Source organism: Micromys minutus, assembly GCF_963924665.1.
Source record: "Micromys minutus genome assembly, chromosome: 5".
Lineage (NCBI taxonomy): Eukaryota > Metazoa > Chordata > Mammalia > Rodentia > Muridae > Micromys > Micromys minutus.
The window spans coordinates 68,816,351-68,830,400 of NC_137974.1; the positions used below are offsets into that span (position 1 = coordinate 68,816,351).

The 14,050-nt window shown below is 37.5% G+C and overlaps 1 protein-coding gene across 1 annotated transcript in view; it reads right to left on the bottom strand.

Moving 5' to 3' along the window:
- Positions 1-5,623: 5,623 nt before the first annotated feature.
- The window catches only part of ADGRB3 (adhesion G protein-coupled receptor B3), a gene marked incomplete at both ends in the record, with an annotated part of 694,930 nt that continues 686,503 nt past the window's right edge, over positions 5,624-14,050 (bottom strand). The window contains 2 exons of the mRNA XM_080917177.1: positions 5,624-5,812; positions 12,647-12,751. Of these exons, the coding sequence (XP_080773303.1) occupies positions 5,624-5,812; positions 12,647-12,751 (294 nt within the window). The remainder of the gene's footprint in view (positions 5,813-12,646; positions 12,752-14,050) is intronic.

Below are 14,050 nucleotides of genomic sequence, written 5' to 3' on the forward strand. Positions count from 1 at the left end.
CCACCAGGACACTAGATTAAGGGATGATTGGTAGACTCAGATTAGCATCCTGATGATTAGCAGGTGCTGATGAAGCAGCTCAGGGGGTTAAAAAGTACTGGATGTTCTTCAAGAGGACCAGGGTTGAATTCCCAGAGTGCACATGGTGTCTTACAATTGTCTGCTACTTTGCACCTTCTTCTTGAGCTCACGTGTCCTGAAAACCCATGATGCACCAACACAAATGGAAGCAGAACACCCATTTAGATGAAATAAAAGTAAATACATTTTCAAAAACAAAAGCAGGTGCTATCCTTTTGCTTGGAATATTTACCACCATCACTTTGGAACTCCTTCTGGTACAGAGTCATTCCAATTTTTCTAACCTAAGACAACACTTTCTTTTAATTACTTTCAGATGAACACTGGCAATTTTGAAAATATTCCTCTAATTTCAGTGGGTTTAATTTCTACATCTATAATAAATTTCAACTTTATAAGAGCCAATGTTCATGGATTTATCTCCGCATTATGGCAACTACTATAAGGCAAAACTGCACTGATTATCTGCAGGTAAGCTTCCTCTGTTAGATTACTAGAAAATTACAAATGCACACAATATTTAGAAAGATAAGGGTTTTGCAGCACTACCAAAGTAACTCAGATTAGCATAGAAGAAAGCAGATGCATTTTGGCTGGGAAGAAGTTACTTTTGTCCCAATCTCCCTTTCTCTGTCTTTTTATTTATTTATTTATTTTTTATTTGAATCCTCTTGGTCTTCCTGACACCTGGGATCATGCTTCTGGGAGTCCTTCCATATTTATACTGTGTGCGGTCATGGACCCAGCTGTCTCTCCTCAGTCTCAGAACACTCCAGATTACATAGAATGGGGCCAGATTGTTCTAGAATTCTATGCCTTTGGAAAACGGCACGTGCCAGGAAATTGCCAAACCGTTTGTATTCTGGAAACTACTTATTCAAAAATATTGCCCCTTTCCACATTTCTTAGATGACCCTATGATGAACTCCTTGCTCACAGGTTCCATGATGACATCAGACACAGACCTTCCCAGGTCTATTCTTAGTCCCAGAGACTGAACTTTTTGTCCCTACCACAAAATAAGTGATGAATTCCATCAAACTTTAGTTAGACAGCTTGCTTTCTTCTTTGAATTATTCTTGAGTTTAAACAAATTTTGAAAAGATTAATCGGAGTCCTAGGAGGTAGAAGAACCCCTTTCTCAGAGGAGACTCCTTATTAAAGAAAGGAAAAAAGAAAGAGAGACTTCCCTGACTTCCCTAAGTCACTCTCACACTTGGCTTTTTATTCTCCTTTTCATGACAGTCACAAGGACAAGTGCTTTTTGTCTGACCTCAGAGATGCTTGTACTGTTCACATTGAAACAATGACCTTGCTCACTGATTCTCAAATAAATCTCTCTTTCTCTAATTCTGTGCTTGTTGTTTGACAGAAGAACATGATTGTCACATTCACTGATTTCCAGACCCCCCCCCCCCCCCGTTGGTTTGTTTTTTGTTATGTTATTTTTTGTTTGTTTTTTTTTGTCCAGTCCTACATCCTAATTTTCTTGGTCCTGAAATCTATTTACTGCTGCACTTATCATAGCTACAAATCTAACTCTTGAAGTATCTCAGGGACAAGATGGCTTTGTCACCATGGAAACCTTTGTTGAGACTGAAACACCAGAGACACATTAGTTTCATAACTTTCATGGACTATGAGGAATTTGTAGGATTTCATTAGTCGATGCTGACAGGAATGGTAGAGGGCTAGAGACTGACCACATTTCTTATTTTGAGAAACTCTAGATTTTAAATCTGCAATTAGAATTTCTGAAGCATGGGTTTAATAACTGGTTCTTTAATCTTGATGGCTTGATTTTACAGATAAGCTGAAGGTAATCCAAGTGACGTTGGTTCATATCTCATCAGCCTCCAATTGCACCCGAATTGGTGATAACAGAACAAGTGTAATATTATCTGAACCTAGGTTAAGTACAAGCAAAGTCACATCTGTGTTGACAGCCAGATCTTCTTAGGACTGGCTACCACTCTGGACAGGTCACACATTTCTGATATAGCAGCTCCTGTCCTATTACCCCATGAGAGCTGGCAGAATTCTATTTTAAAGCCTCTGTTTCTCCTCTGAAAATATTCCAACAGAATATCTATGGTTATGTTTGAGAAATTTATAATCTGAAGGGGGCCATGTACAACCCCCTATGGTATCAGGGCAATGGCTGTAGCTTAGGAGCCAGGAGACCTTAGCTCTTATACTGGGGTATCACTTATTTATGATGCGTTTCAATGGGGAAGACTCTTAGCATCTCCTTCTCTTTATGATAATCAATACATAAATGGATAGAATATGTGGGTAGGTGTGTGTGGAACCCATGGAGGGCAAAGACATCAGGTCCCCTGATACAGTTATAGGTAGTTGTGATCCAGCTGATATAAGTGCTGAGAACTGAACTTGGGTCCTCTGAAAGAGCAGCAAGGTACCCCTAATCACTGAGTCATATCTCTAGTACAATAGGACAATTATTTGTTGACTTATGTGTTATTACTGAAAATAAAAAGAAATGATGCATGGTAATATGGCATTTATAATGCTTAAATAATGCTTAAATGCTTAGTTTGCTCAAGTGTCTTATCAGTTCTCAGTTACCTGAACCATAGAGCCTATGGAATACTAACTGTGGTTGATAGCAAATCTACCATCACTGAATAATATTTATTAGGATCTGCTTTGCTCTGCTGGCTGTCAGAAATACTACAATAAATGCCACAAATACTTTTACAAACATTTATTGTGTGAAAGTCATTGTGCCATGTCCCTTAAGAAGTAGAAGATGAATCTGACATGTATTCTACCCTCTAGAAACTGACAGTCTACCAGAATGTCAGAAATAAGTCACAAGAGAGAGGTCGGAAGAGAACTACAGAAACAATGTCCAAATAGTTCTCAGGAGAAATTAAGTTTAGCTCAGAAAATCATGGAAAACATCATGAAGATGAAATTCATGTTTTACTTAAGCATAAATAAAATGAAGACATGTAGACAGGGTGAAAACTTCTAGTGCAAGAACCCAAAGACCCTGGAATGTTACAAGGGCAGTCGGCTGGGAAGGAACTGTCTAAGACTGGGTCATTGTTCCCATCTAAGGAAACAGCTACAGTCAGCCTTGAAGATGTGTTTGTGTGTACACCCACAGGCCTGTGAAAGAGTGGGACAGAACTTGAAAAGGAAGAGATTAGAAAGGGCTTCCGGAATGTAGGATTCCTAGGTACTTTCAACCTGTATTTTAACAAATGAAAGAAATAAAAAATAAAAAGGAAAACAAAACAAAACAACCCCCCAACCAAAAACCCAAAAACAAAATGCAAAAGAGAGAGAAAGAAAGAAAGAAAGAAAGAAAGAAAGAAAGAAAAAACAAAAGAAGAAGATGAACCAATAAACCATACCAGTATTTTGGGAAACCTCCTTGCAATCCCAAACTTCCAATCTCAAATATTTCTGTAAGCAGTTTCTGCTTAACTGCTATGTAATACCAACTTTGGAGAACTAAGGAAATTCAGACTAAGGATATGAAAGGGTTTATTTTAGGATAGCAACTTTTTAGAAGAAATAATTAATCTAATGTACTGAATGTATATATTTTTAATCATGATGAATTTATATTCTGAAAATTCTGACTAATGCAAGTTTTTAAAAACATTAAGGTTTTATGAATTGGAGTGAGCATCTTTCTACACAGTCTTCATTCATAGCTATAGGTTTCCGAGATAGAGCCACGAACTATGGGTTTTAAAGTGTGTGGACTCACACAAAGAGATGTGTATCCATGTGTGCAGTGTGTGCATATATATGTAATTCAGGAATGGGGGTTTTAAGAAAAGGAAGAAGACAAAGTCAGAGAAGGGGAACGATTTATCAAATATTCCTTCTCACCAAAAATTATCCTCTTATAAATTAAATAGACTATATAATTATATCATAATTAGCATTTCATTTATTGAAAAATCTTTGTTAATTCTCCTTTTCTGCATAACAATACCACATTTATCTTTAAGATCTGGTGAAAAGTATACTTTAAACACCTTGACATTGAGAACATCTTCGGCTTGTGATGGGGGTTCTGCCTGAGCTGCGTGGTTAAGGCTCTAGCTCAAGGGTGCAATTGAAGACTGAAGCATCATGGTGTCTTCCACTCATCCTGCATGCCAGAGCCCTCCAAGGTCACCAGGAGATGGAACTGATGTCCAATCACAAACCACACAGCTCAGGCTTAGCTGAATGCTAATCCAATTAAGCATTCTGGGACATTTGAGGACACCCCAAATCTTCTTGCCATTACCTACAATCTACCCCAAAGCCCTGGCTGTTACTCAGTTCCTTCTTGGCTTTCATTGATTGTGTATCTGAGCAAGCAAGAGTTATCGCTATGAGAGAGAGCACTGGGAACTGCTTGTGCAGTCGGCTCAGAGCAGGTTCCTTACATTCAAACCAGAGAAAACCACAGGGATTATCCTTTTCCTTCTGCTGGAGAGGTAAGCAGATTAGATATTTATGGTCTCAGATAAGTTGGTTGGTGTTTATGTTATGAAGAACTCCAGTAGAAACCATTTTCTACTGCAAACATGGAGCAAACTGAGTCACCTAAACCATTCCTCTGCATCAGCTTCTTTTGAGTAGCCTAGGGTTTCCTGCCCTTTGTCATTTTGACTTAAGACAGAAAGGAGGATGATGACATGAAGGAAATGATGGCTGCAGATGTCTAACGGGCCCTGTTTACATGGGACATTGTCCTGAATGGCATTTAAGTAGGAAATACAGAAGCACTATACAAACCTATCATTCTATTGAAAAATCATTAGCCTCAAAGGAGTAATAATGGTATGCTGTTAAAACTCTGAATACATTTTCAATGTTGATATTGAAAAAGAAAACTTTATAAATATGTAAATTTCTGTCCAACAAATCCAAAATAAAATGCACTAAAAACTGATATGTAGACAAAAGTTTATTTACACCATACAACATTTTAAATATTTTATACACAGCTGCAGCAGAGAAAGCTACTCAGAGCCTTCTAGAGAAAACTGCAATAATAAAGATGTGAAATATATTATTCATATAAAAGTGAGATTATTACTTTATTGCATTTAAAGCAATGAAGAATGTAGCTCAACAAACATTCATTTAATGACAAAAACTTTGCTTTTATATTATAAAGTAAAAAGTGTAGTAATGGCCAAACAGACTGTTATAAACTTTAAAAACTGCATAAATATATACATTGTGCTTCATGGTGAAGTTTTCTGAAAACTAAACCACATGAAGCTGTTACAACATGAATCGTTGCTTGAGGTTTATCTATAAAGATTACCTTACAAATCCATTCCACGGGTACTTACAACACGGGGTGGTGAGAACTGTACACTTGGCCGTCTTTTCACTAACCTGATCAGTGAGAAATTACCATAAGAAAACACTGATGTTGGCACAGGGAGGGTCCTGACAGAGGAAAGCCACACTGTCCAGGTGGAAATGTCAGGCTTCCCAAGTCTCAGTGTCAGTGTGTTTGACTGTGTCTGCACCTTAGTTCTCTTTGATTGTGTTACACTTCTGTTTGAAAGTCACCCTCTTGCACATCCAGAGGCAAATTCAGACACTTCTCCCACTCCGAGGGCCTCAGCTCCAGAGCATCCTTTGTCTCCGTGTCTAAGACATTGATTGTGGTATAGTGTTGGTATTCACTGGGGGCTTTGAAAGTGTCCCATGGATTCTTGTTTGGTGCTGGGTTTTCCTGTGGAGGAGACAAACAGAATTGTTTCTTTCTTATGATTAGTATTACGACTTTCTGGCATTCCCAGGAAGGCAGTATGGAGTTCATAGGAATCAGAAATAATTTAGAACTAATGGTAGTTGCAAAGGGTAATTGCAGTTTATCTTTTCTTTCCAAGGAACAGAGTGAAGTATACAGTCTCTAATTTATTGCATAGATTCCAGGAATTGAAAGGCGTGAATAGTACTGTTGAGGTCAAACCAAATGAAATACCCAAGTCATTATGGCTCTTTGTTCCAACAGAGATGGAGAAGAATTAAATCACTGATAAGATTAAATGTGGAAAGATCTAAAGACTATGGAAGAAATACTAATAAAGGAAACAAGTCTGAAAATAGTTCTCAGGACATGCTAAGTAGTCACTCAACCTAGTACCATTTCACTGAAAAAAAAATAAATTATTTTCCCCATCAACAAATTAGCACAATTAAATATTCATATGTTGTTACATTTTCTTGATTTGTATTTTTGGATGCTTACTTTCCAAGTGGTTGGGTGGAAGAGCCATCATCCTTCCTCTTAAAGATCACACCTGTTTAGAAAATGTATTCAGCAATACAGGGGGACATTTTTAACATCTCTGTATCTGCTGTTCCTCTTAAGTGTTAGTGTGCATGTCTCCTATCATCTAAGATTTCAGGTTCTCCTAGTGATGTCTGCCATCACAGCTGCCATCTTGTTAGGGCTCAGTAAGCAAACAAACCTACTCTAGAAGCAGTGCTTTCATATGGTAGTCTGCTATGACTTACTGGAGAATTTGATTGATTTAAAATCAACGTCATTTACAAAGATCTGTGTAAGTGGGAGGACTCAAATGGCACAGGATAACTTGAGCACCACAAAGAACAAAATAGGAATCCTGACTGCAAACCCCCTTAAGCAATGAAATCCAAGGGCTGAAACAACCAGTAGTTAGTCTTATGGGGACCACATTATGTAAAGCATTGATTAACGCTGAATTTATTTATTGTCGTAAGAGGAAATATCAAGTGAGGGCTGTCACTTTTATAATTAGTCCATGTTTGAATTTGATATAGAACCTCATGAACATGTATCATTATTCCTGAGAGACAGTTGAACACAGCTTCAACAAAATAATTACTCTTAGCTCCTTTTCCTAGTTCTTTTAAATTTCGATTAGCCCTTGAGTTCATTCTCCAAGATTGCTAAGATTGCTTGAAAGTTGGTCCTCACTCTTTGTTTAAAGGAGGTTCTGACTAATAAAAATACTCTAGCTGTCATAAATGTCTCATCCTCTTCTCCAAATCCACTCTTCAATTCATTACAACCAATTTCTAAGTGGAACACAAAACCATTACTTGGTTTTTAATACTAATTTCACTCAGTACTTCAGACCTTATCTCAAGCCATATACAAGAGAGATTGGTCTACAGAAATACTTACATGTGCACAACAAACCCTAAAATCCTGAGCACATGAGATGTTTTCAGGAATTAGTCTTATTATAAACAAATCAAAGTAGCTAATGATATGATCCAAGGACGAGTAAACTTTGAGGACAGGTGAAGGGAATTTACCTAGCTAAATATGCTGAAAAATTCATGCCTCATCCTCCTTCCTTCTTACCCTGCTTTCCCTCAAAGGATAGTCATTAGCAGCTGCTTCTCACAGGTTATGATATTAGGCTCAGGGGAGGAGATAATAAGTCCAATCTGGAAAAGCAGAGTGCTCTGCTTGGGAACCCAAGATTAAAAGTCTAAGACACACATGTCTGAATATCCGTTCCTTCAGTTCCTTCATGCAACTTGAAAGTGGCCTTGAGCAATGTATTCGTTCTACTACATAAACCTTCAGTTTGAATACTTACATAACAGAGATAAGCTTTGCTTTCTGTGTCAAAGAAGTTGATGCCTCCTGTCAGTCAATGCCTTCTCTGTGTACTTAAAAAGAGTTTTTCAGTGTCAATGACAAATTGAATACATGTTTATTATTTTGTAAGTATATTTATTATGATAGTGTGTGTAATCAAAGGAAACTGTAAAGGTTGTATTCTCAGAGTTTACATATATTAATTGTAGAAAGGCATGGTTCTATTAAGCAAGTGATGGATGTTGATTGTAATTACTCTTTCTGTTATCTTCTTGTTTTCCTTTTCCTCCTTCTCTATTTCAGATCTGTGTTTCAGAAAACAAGTAATATGGTAGATCAAACAAAAGTTCAGGGATGGCATCTATTTGTGGGAAGTCCATAGTCTTCTCTTAGAAAAGTAGCATTCAGGATGCCAAGAAGAAGTAGCTAGCCTTGGCTATAAACACAGACATGTGCTTGACAGTAGGTAGCTATACAACTATATATAAAATATACAACCATATAAAAATTCCAACAAGGGCAACAGAAATTCATTTATTCTAGTTGGTTTGGAAAAAAAAATGGCAGGAGCAAAACCAGGCAGATGATGGCAGAAGCCGTAGTATGGGGGTCTTGGAACCCCAAACTCCTCAGTTTGGAATTTACTTTGTAGGTAGAAGCAAATATTTGAATGTCTGAAGGTTCTGAGGACCATCCGAACTGCCAACCATCAATGAAAAGTTTCACTGCTATGGTTCAAGCTGCACCAAGTCCAGAGTTAGCCTAGCTACTTTAGACAAGAGCAATGCTTAAAAGAAGTTTTGGGGATTCTTTAGTATGACAGAAAATCTACTTAGTCCAACTCTGTCAGGATTAGTGCTGTTTGAAATGCTAGATCATGTGCTGTTATATTTGGAACAGATAGGATTCCCTTTCTTTTTCAAAAAATATGTTAATGATCAAACAGATAAACTAAAGTCACCAAGTTTAAGCCCTGGCACAATATCTAGATACTAATTGCATAAGGTTCTTTTTCAGCATAAGATTAACTGAATATCTGTGATGCTCAGTATTTTATTATAAATTGGCTTTTATTTTTTAAAATTACCTTTACTTTATTTTTTCTTTTTTCATTATTTTTTTTCAATTTTATTGGATATTCTCTGTATTTACATTTTAAATGTTATATCCTTCTTTCCCACTCCCCTCCCTCTTCCACCTCAACTTGCTTCCATGAAGGTACTCTCTCTCCCAATAAACTGGCTTTCTTGATCATTTCTGTTATTATTCTAAGGCATTCCCAGCTTAACCCTGTCTTCATCTCCACTCACAAATATGTAACAGTCCCTTGGACCAGAAGTCACTTGTCCTTCCTTGTGGAAGAGTCCTAAGGGAAACAGACTTGCTATAGGCAGGCAATGGGCCCGTGGCAGATGGACAGGGTCAATACCTAGAAAATGCTCATCTTCCTGTGGGTTGGGTCTAGCGTGAGGATAGTGTCCAGGCTGTCATAAGAGAAAGAGCCTCCTGTACTCTATGGCTCAGTTGAATGTTAACTGTAAACAGCTGAAAGGGTCATTGAGTTCTGCAGAGAGAGCTACAGAGGCCGGGAAAGGCTTCAATGGAGGCCTGAAGAAGATGATAATAAAATAATAGGATTTGTATAAGTTCCTGAGTTTCTGCTGTTGTCTTCTGAGTTCAAGTACAGGGGGAAGAGACAATTAAATTGAAGCATATGTGTTCAAAAGCCTAGTAATTATAAAGCAAATGTAAGCCAATATTCATTGAGCTTGTTAACATAATTTTAGGACACGCCCGTGGTAGCCATAAGTAAAAATTCAGAACCATCCAAAGCATGGCAGGTTGTTTGAACATTTCCAATAGCTGATGTAGCCAGAAATGTTTTAAAGGTCCAGTAGGATTAACTCCTCCCTCCCTCCCTCCTTTCCCCCCTCCCATTTTTTCCTATTTTGTTCCTTCATCATTATCATCCTCTCTTGGTTTCCTTCCTAGTCTCAACCTAAATTCCTGGAAGCTGTTCGAAGGAAAGAGATCTTAAGTAAACTGTGAAACCACTCAGGGTCAACGATTTCAGCTCTGGAGATCATTGAAAAAGCATCCATTGCTTTACTGGGTATTGTCTATATCTTCCTGCCTAGAATTAAGTGGGTAGACTAGGTGAAAGTGAGCATCATTTGAAGTATTGGGCAGGTGGAATAGAGTGGCAGCCCCCCAAAACAAGCAAAGAAACAAACAGCCAGACCTAAGAAAATGTCTGTCTTTTCCCAATTATGCAATTTTTCATTAGCAATGTATCCCCACAAATAATGTGACTGAATTAAGAATGATGAACTTGTTCTCATACTTGCTACTATTCCGGGCTGGATACTGGGACACTTTTCTCTATTATCATATGTTTAGGACAGTAGTCAGCCATCAATACCGACTGCATCTTCTCCACGCTCAAGCTCCCAGTGATAAATATGTACAAATCTCTTCTAGAAAAGGTTCAGTGCTGCAAAGATGTGGGGCAAGTAGTTGACTGTTGTGGTTGTTAGGAAGCTGGGATATAGGCATTTGTGCCCTTAATGATTTAATACCCAGATTAGTTGTAATTTATGAAACAAGGGGAAATGGTCATCACAATATCAGCTGTAGCTGTTGCATAAGCCATTCAGACTTGTAAACACAACCTGTGCTTAAAAACAACGACAACACACACACACACACACACGCACACGCACACGCACACGCACACGCACACGCACATGCACACACACACCCACGCACGCACACATGAGGTTTCAGTGTTCCTTTGATTCATTTTCAGGCTAGCTTTCAACACTCCGAAATGAGTAGCTAACGTGCTTAGGTCAAATCTCGGCAGCGTCATTCCCATTTGCCGCCAGCAGAAAACAGGTGATTTAATATTTGGAGGAGAAGATGAGAAAGTGTCACTCACAAACCAGGAAGTGCCAGGGTCTTCTATACTTATATCTTTTCTTTTTAAAGCATTTTTTTTTTTTTTTTTTTTTGCTTTGCTGAAGAAACTAGTTTGATACTATTGATACTATTTGGATTCCGATTAAGAGCTAAAGTGTATACCATTTGAAAAACCTTCATTTAAAAAATAAACCATGGACTGAACTGTTATTGCTGTGAAATCAATCCATAGTTATCACTTACCAGGAGCTTACCATTTCCAGCAGTGTATAAGCACTGGGAGGGATGAGGGGAAAACACAAGGACATATGGATATACTATTCTTTAGCTTCTCATTCACGAATTTCATTAATCAGTTAATTGGCTGGACTAAGACTCATAAGGTACATATAAAAGAATCACTAGAAGATGATCAAATACCGTATTACTCATGTATATGGAAATAGAAAACATTATTGGTATATGCAATATGTTATATCTTTTGTTGTCTATCAATAGACCTTTATCACTCTATCTATATTTTCATTTATCTCTGTCATCAACTATCATCTATCAATCCATCTGTGTATCAGCTATCATAGGTCTAACCTATCATCTATTTCTATCTTATCTACCATCTATCATCTATTATACCTATAATGTGTTTATCCACCTATCATCTATCCATGTATCTCTATATATATGTATGTATATGTGTATTTATCTATCACCTATTATATCATTATCTATTTATTTATATATCATCTATGTATTTATGTATTTATTTATCTATCATCTATCTCTCTCATATATCATATCTATTATCTGTTTATTCATTTATCATCTATTTATGCATTTATTTATCTATGTATCTATTATCTATGTATCTATCTATGTATCTACTATCTATTTATCTATGTATGTATCTATGTATGTATGTACTTATATATGATTCTATCTATGTATCTATTATCTATGTATCTATCTATGTATCTACTATCTATTTATCTATGTATGTATCTTTGTATGTATGTACTTATATATGATTCTATCTATCTATCTATCTATCTATCTATCTATCTATCTATCTATCTATCTCTGTTTCTCTGTATCATCTACTTACATCCATTTTTACACTGATCATTCATCTATCCAGTATGGTAAAGAAAAACCACCCCCAGGCTAATTTACCTGGGCAAGAAATAGCACATGTGAGCTGAGAAGCTGGAGTGAGGCGGCAGACCCAGCCTACCTCAGTGTCCTCAGCTTTGCTTTTGCAATGTTACCAGGACCGAAATGAGTACACACACCATCCATTGCTGCTCTCTGCATTCCATGTAAGAAGAGGAAGTTGAGCTTTGGCAGCAAAAAGCTGCAAGACTTGCTCAGGGCAGATCGAGGCTGTTTTCATGAAGTTTAAACCCTAGCACAGTCCACTTACCTGCCGTCATAAGGTCTCCCCTGGAGCTGTGATTGCGCTGTACACTGAATTAATTTCATGGATTCCCATACTAAGATGGTAGTGGTATGAATGAATGAAAAGGAAATGGTTCACAACCAAGAACCCAAGTTCCTGATATTGGCATATATCCAAAATCCTCATCACTAAACAAACACATCTTCTGGAGATAAAATGATGTCATTTGGATTTGAGTTAAGTTTCATTTAGATACCAGCATTATATTTGGTGGCCTTAAAATGGCAGGTATTAGGATAACAATGGGAAAATTTAGCAAACTGTTTAGAGATTGGTATTAGCTGAATTTGAACTGGTGGGTGGGACATTGCCCATATGAAGCTGACCTACTTTAGATACCTAACTAATCCTACTTAAAGCTTGTCAGGAAGGACATCTGAACTTAGAATGAAACACCTCAAGGTTCTGTCATTGCTAGCAAGTCCTCTGGTCATCTTTGCTGAACGCATCTTTGGGTGTGTTAATGTTCCTGTGTGCACTAGCTTTTGTTGTTGTTCTACCGGTGTCCTGGAGGGTAAGGATGTCCTGGACCGCCTGAGATGCAGTCCAGCTTGGCTTGGGGCTTCGTGGATACAGAATATACTCACCATACTGCTTGTGTTTGGTATGTCCCGAAATCTGTCCAAAGTTTGAAACTTCTGATTTAGTTCCTGAAACAGTTCCATGTGCCTCTTCCTTGTGTGCATGACCTTCTGCAAGAGAGAACAGGGCGGCTCTCATTCCTAATTTGACTCACATCTTCTTCATAACTGCTTAAGACTGAGGGAAGCTAAGCTTGCCTGGAGCCTGTAGTCCCAAAAGATACCACATATGCAAATGACATATCCCCAATCTCTTACTTATTTATTTGCTTACTTATTGATTGTTTGATTTCTAGTTCTTTCTGAAAAAAAAAAAAAGAATGGGCTTGTTCCTTCCACTCGTGATATTACAAAAAAAAAAAAAAAAAAAAAAAAAAAAAAAAAAAAAAAAAAAAAAGATAGAAAAAGAAAAAGAAAAGAAAGAAAGAAAGAAAGAAAAGAAAAAAATAAGATTTTTTTTCTTCTTTTTCTTCTTGTGGGTGCATTTAAAAACATAGCCATCATTCTTGTGTAAGAATTTTTTTTTTAGCCCTTAAAAGTTGCCTTTGGTCTGCAAAAAGTTGTTATGGTAATTTAAAAGTGTTAAAAATCTGGACTTTTTAAAGCACCTGGGTCTTTGATGTTTGTCATGGGAAACATTGCCTCTTTATGTCTTACTTCTATAAACAGTACAGTGTGGCTCACTGTACTAAAGGAGAAACATAATCCCAGGGCCTGCCTTTAATGCGGATTCAGAGCTCTAAAGCACCCGAAAGATGTGTGGGATCTAAAACCTTGCTCTCTCCCTGAGAATAATGGCTGAGTTTTGCAGAAGGGAAATTTGGCCCGTAGGTTTCATATACTTGTTTACTGGATGATGAGAAAGCTAACAGTCACGGTTTGGAGCATGCATTGTGTGGCCGATGAGCTCTTAAAATCACAGGTACAAATATATCAATTCCCTTCTCCCCTATTACATGCCTTTTTATCTACTGCATTATAACCCAGCAAACGGGCTTGTAAGTAAAAATGATCTCAGGCATTTGGGACTGAATATTTTTCTGTTCCAAGGCCTTTAAAGGGCCTTGGTAGAAAAGGAGCCAGAGAACGAACTCTCTGTATCTGCAAGTGCTATTCCGTAAAGTTGACTTTTCAAATGTTATGAGTCAGCATTTTGGTGCTTTTCCAGGACGCCGCCTAAGAATTCACAGCATTTGGAACCTAAACATCTCAACATCATTTGCTCTTGTGATTTGCCTGAAGCTGTTAGATCTAGGTCTGGCCTCTGAACTTTTTGTTAAACCATCACTGTGTTCATTGGCAAATATTTTCAGATGTAAGGATTTGTTGAGGAAAAAAAAAAAAAAAACACGTCTTTGGGGAAAGATTGGCACTATGTCATTTTCTTCTAAAAACTTTCAGGGAGCACAA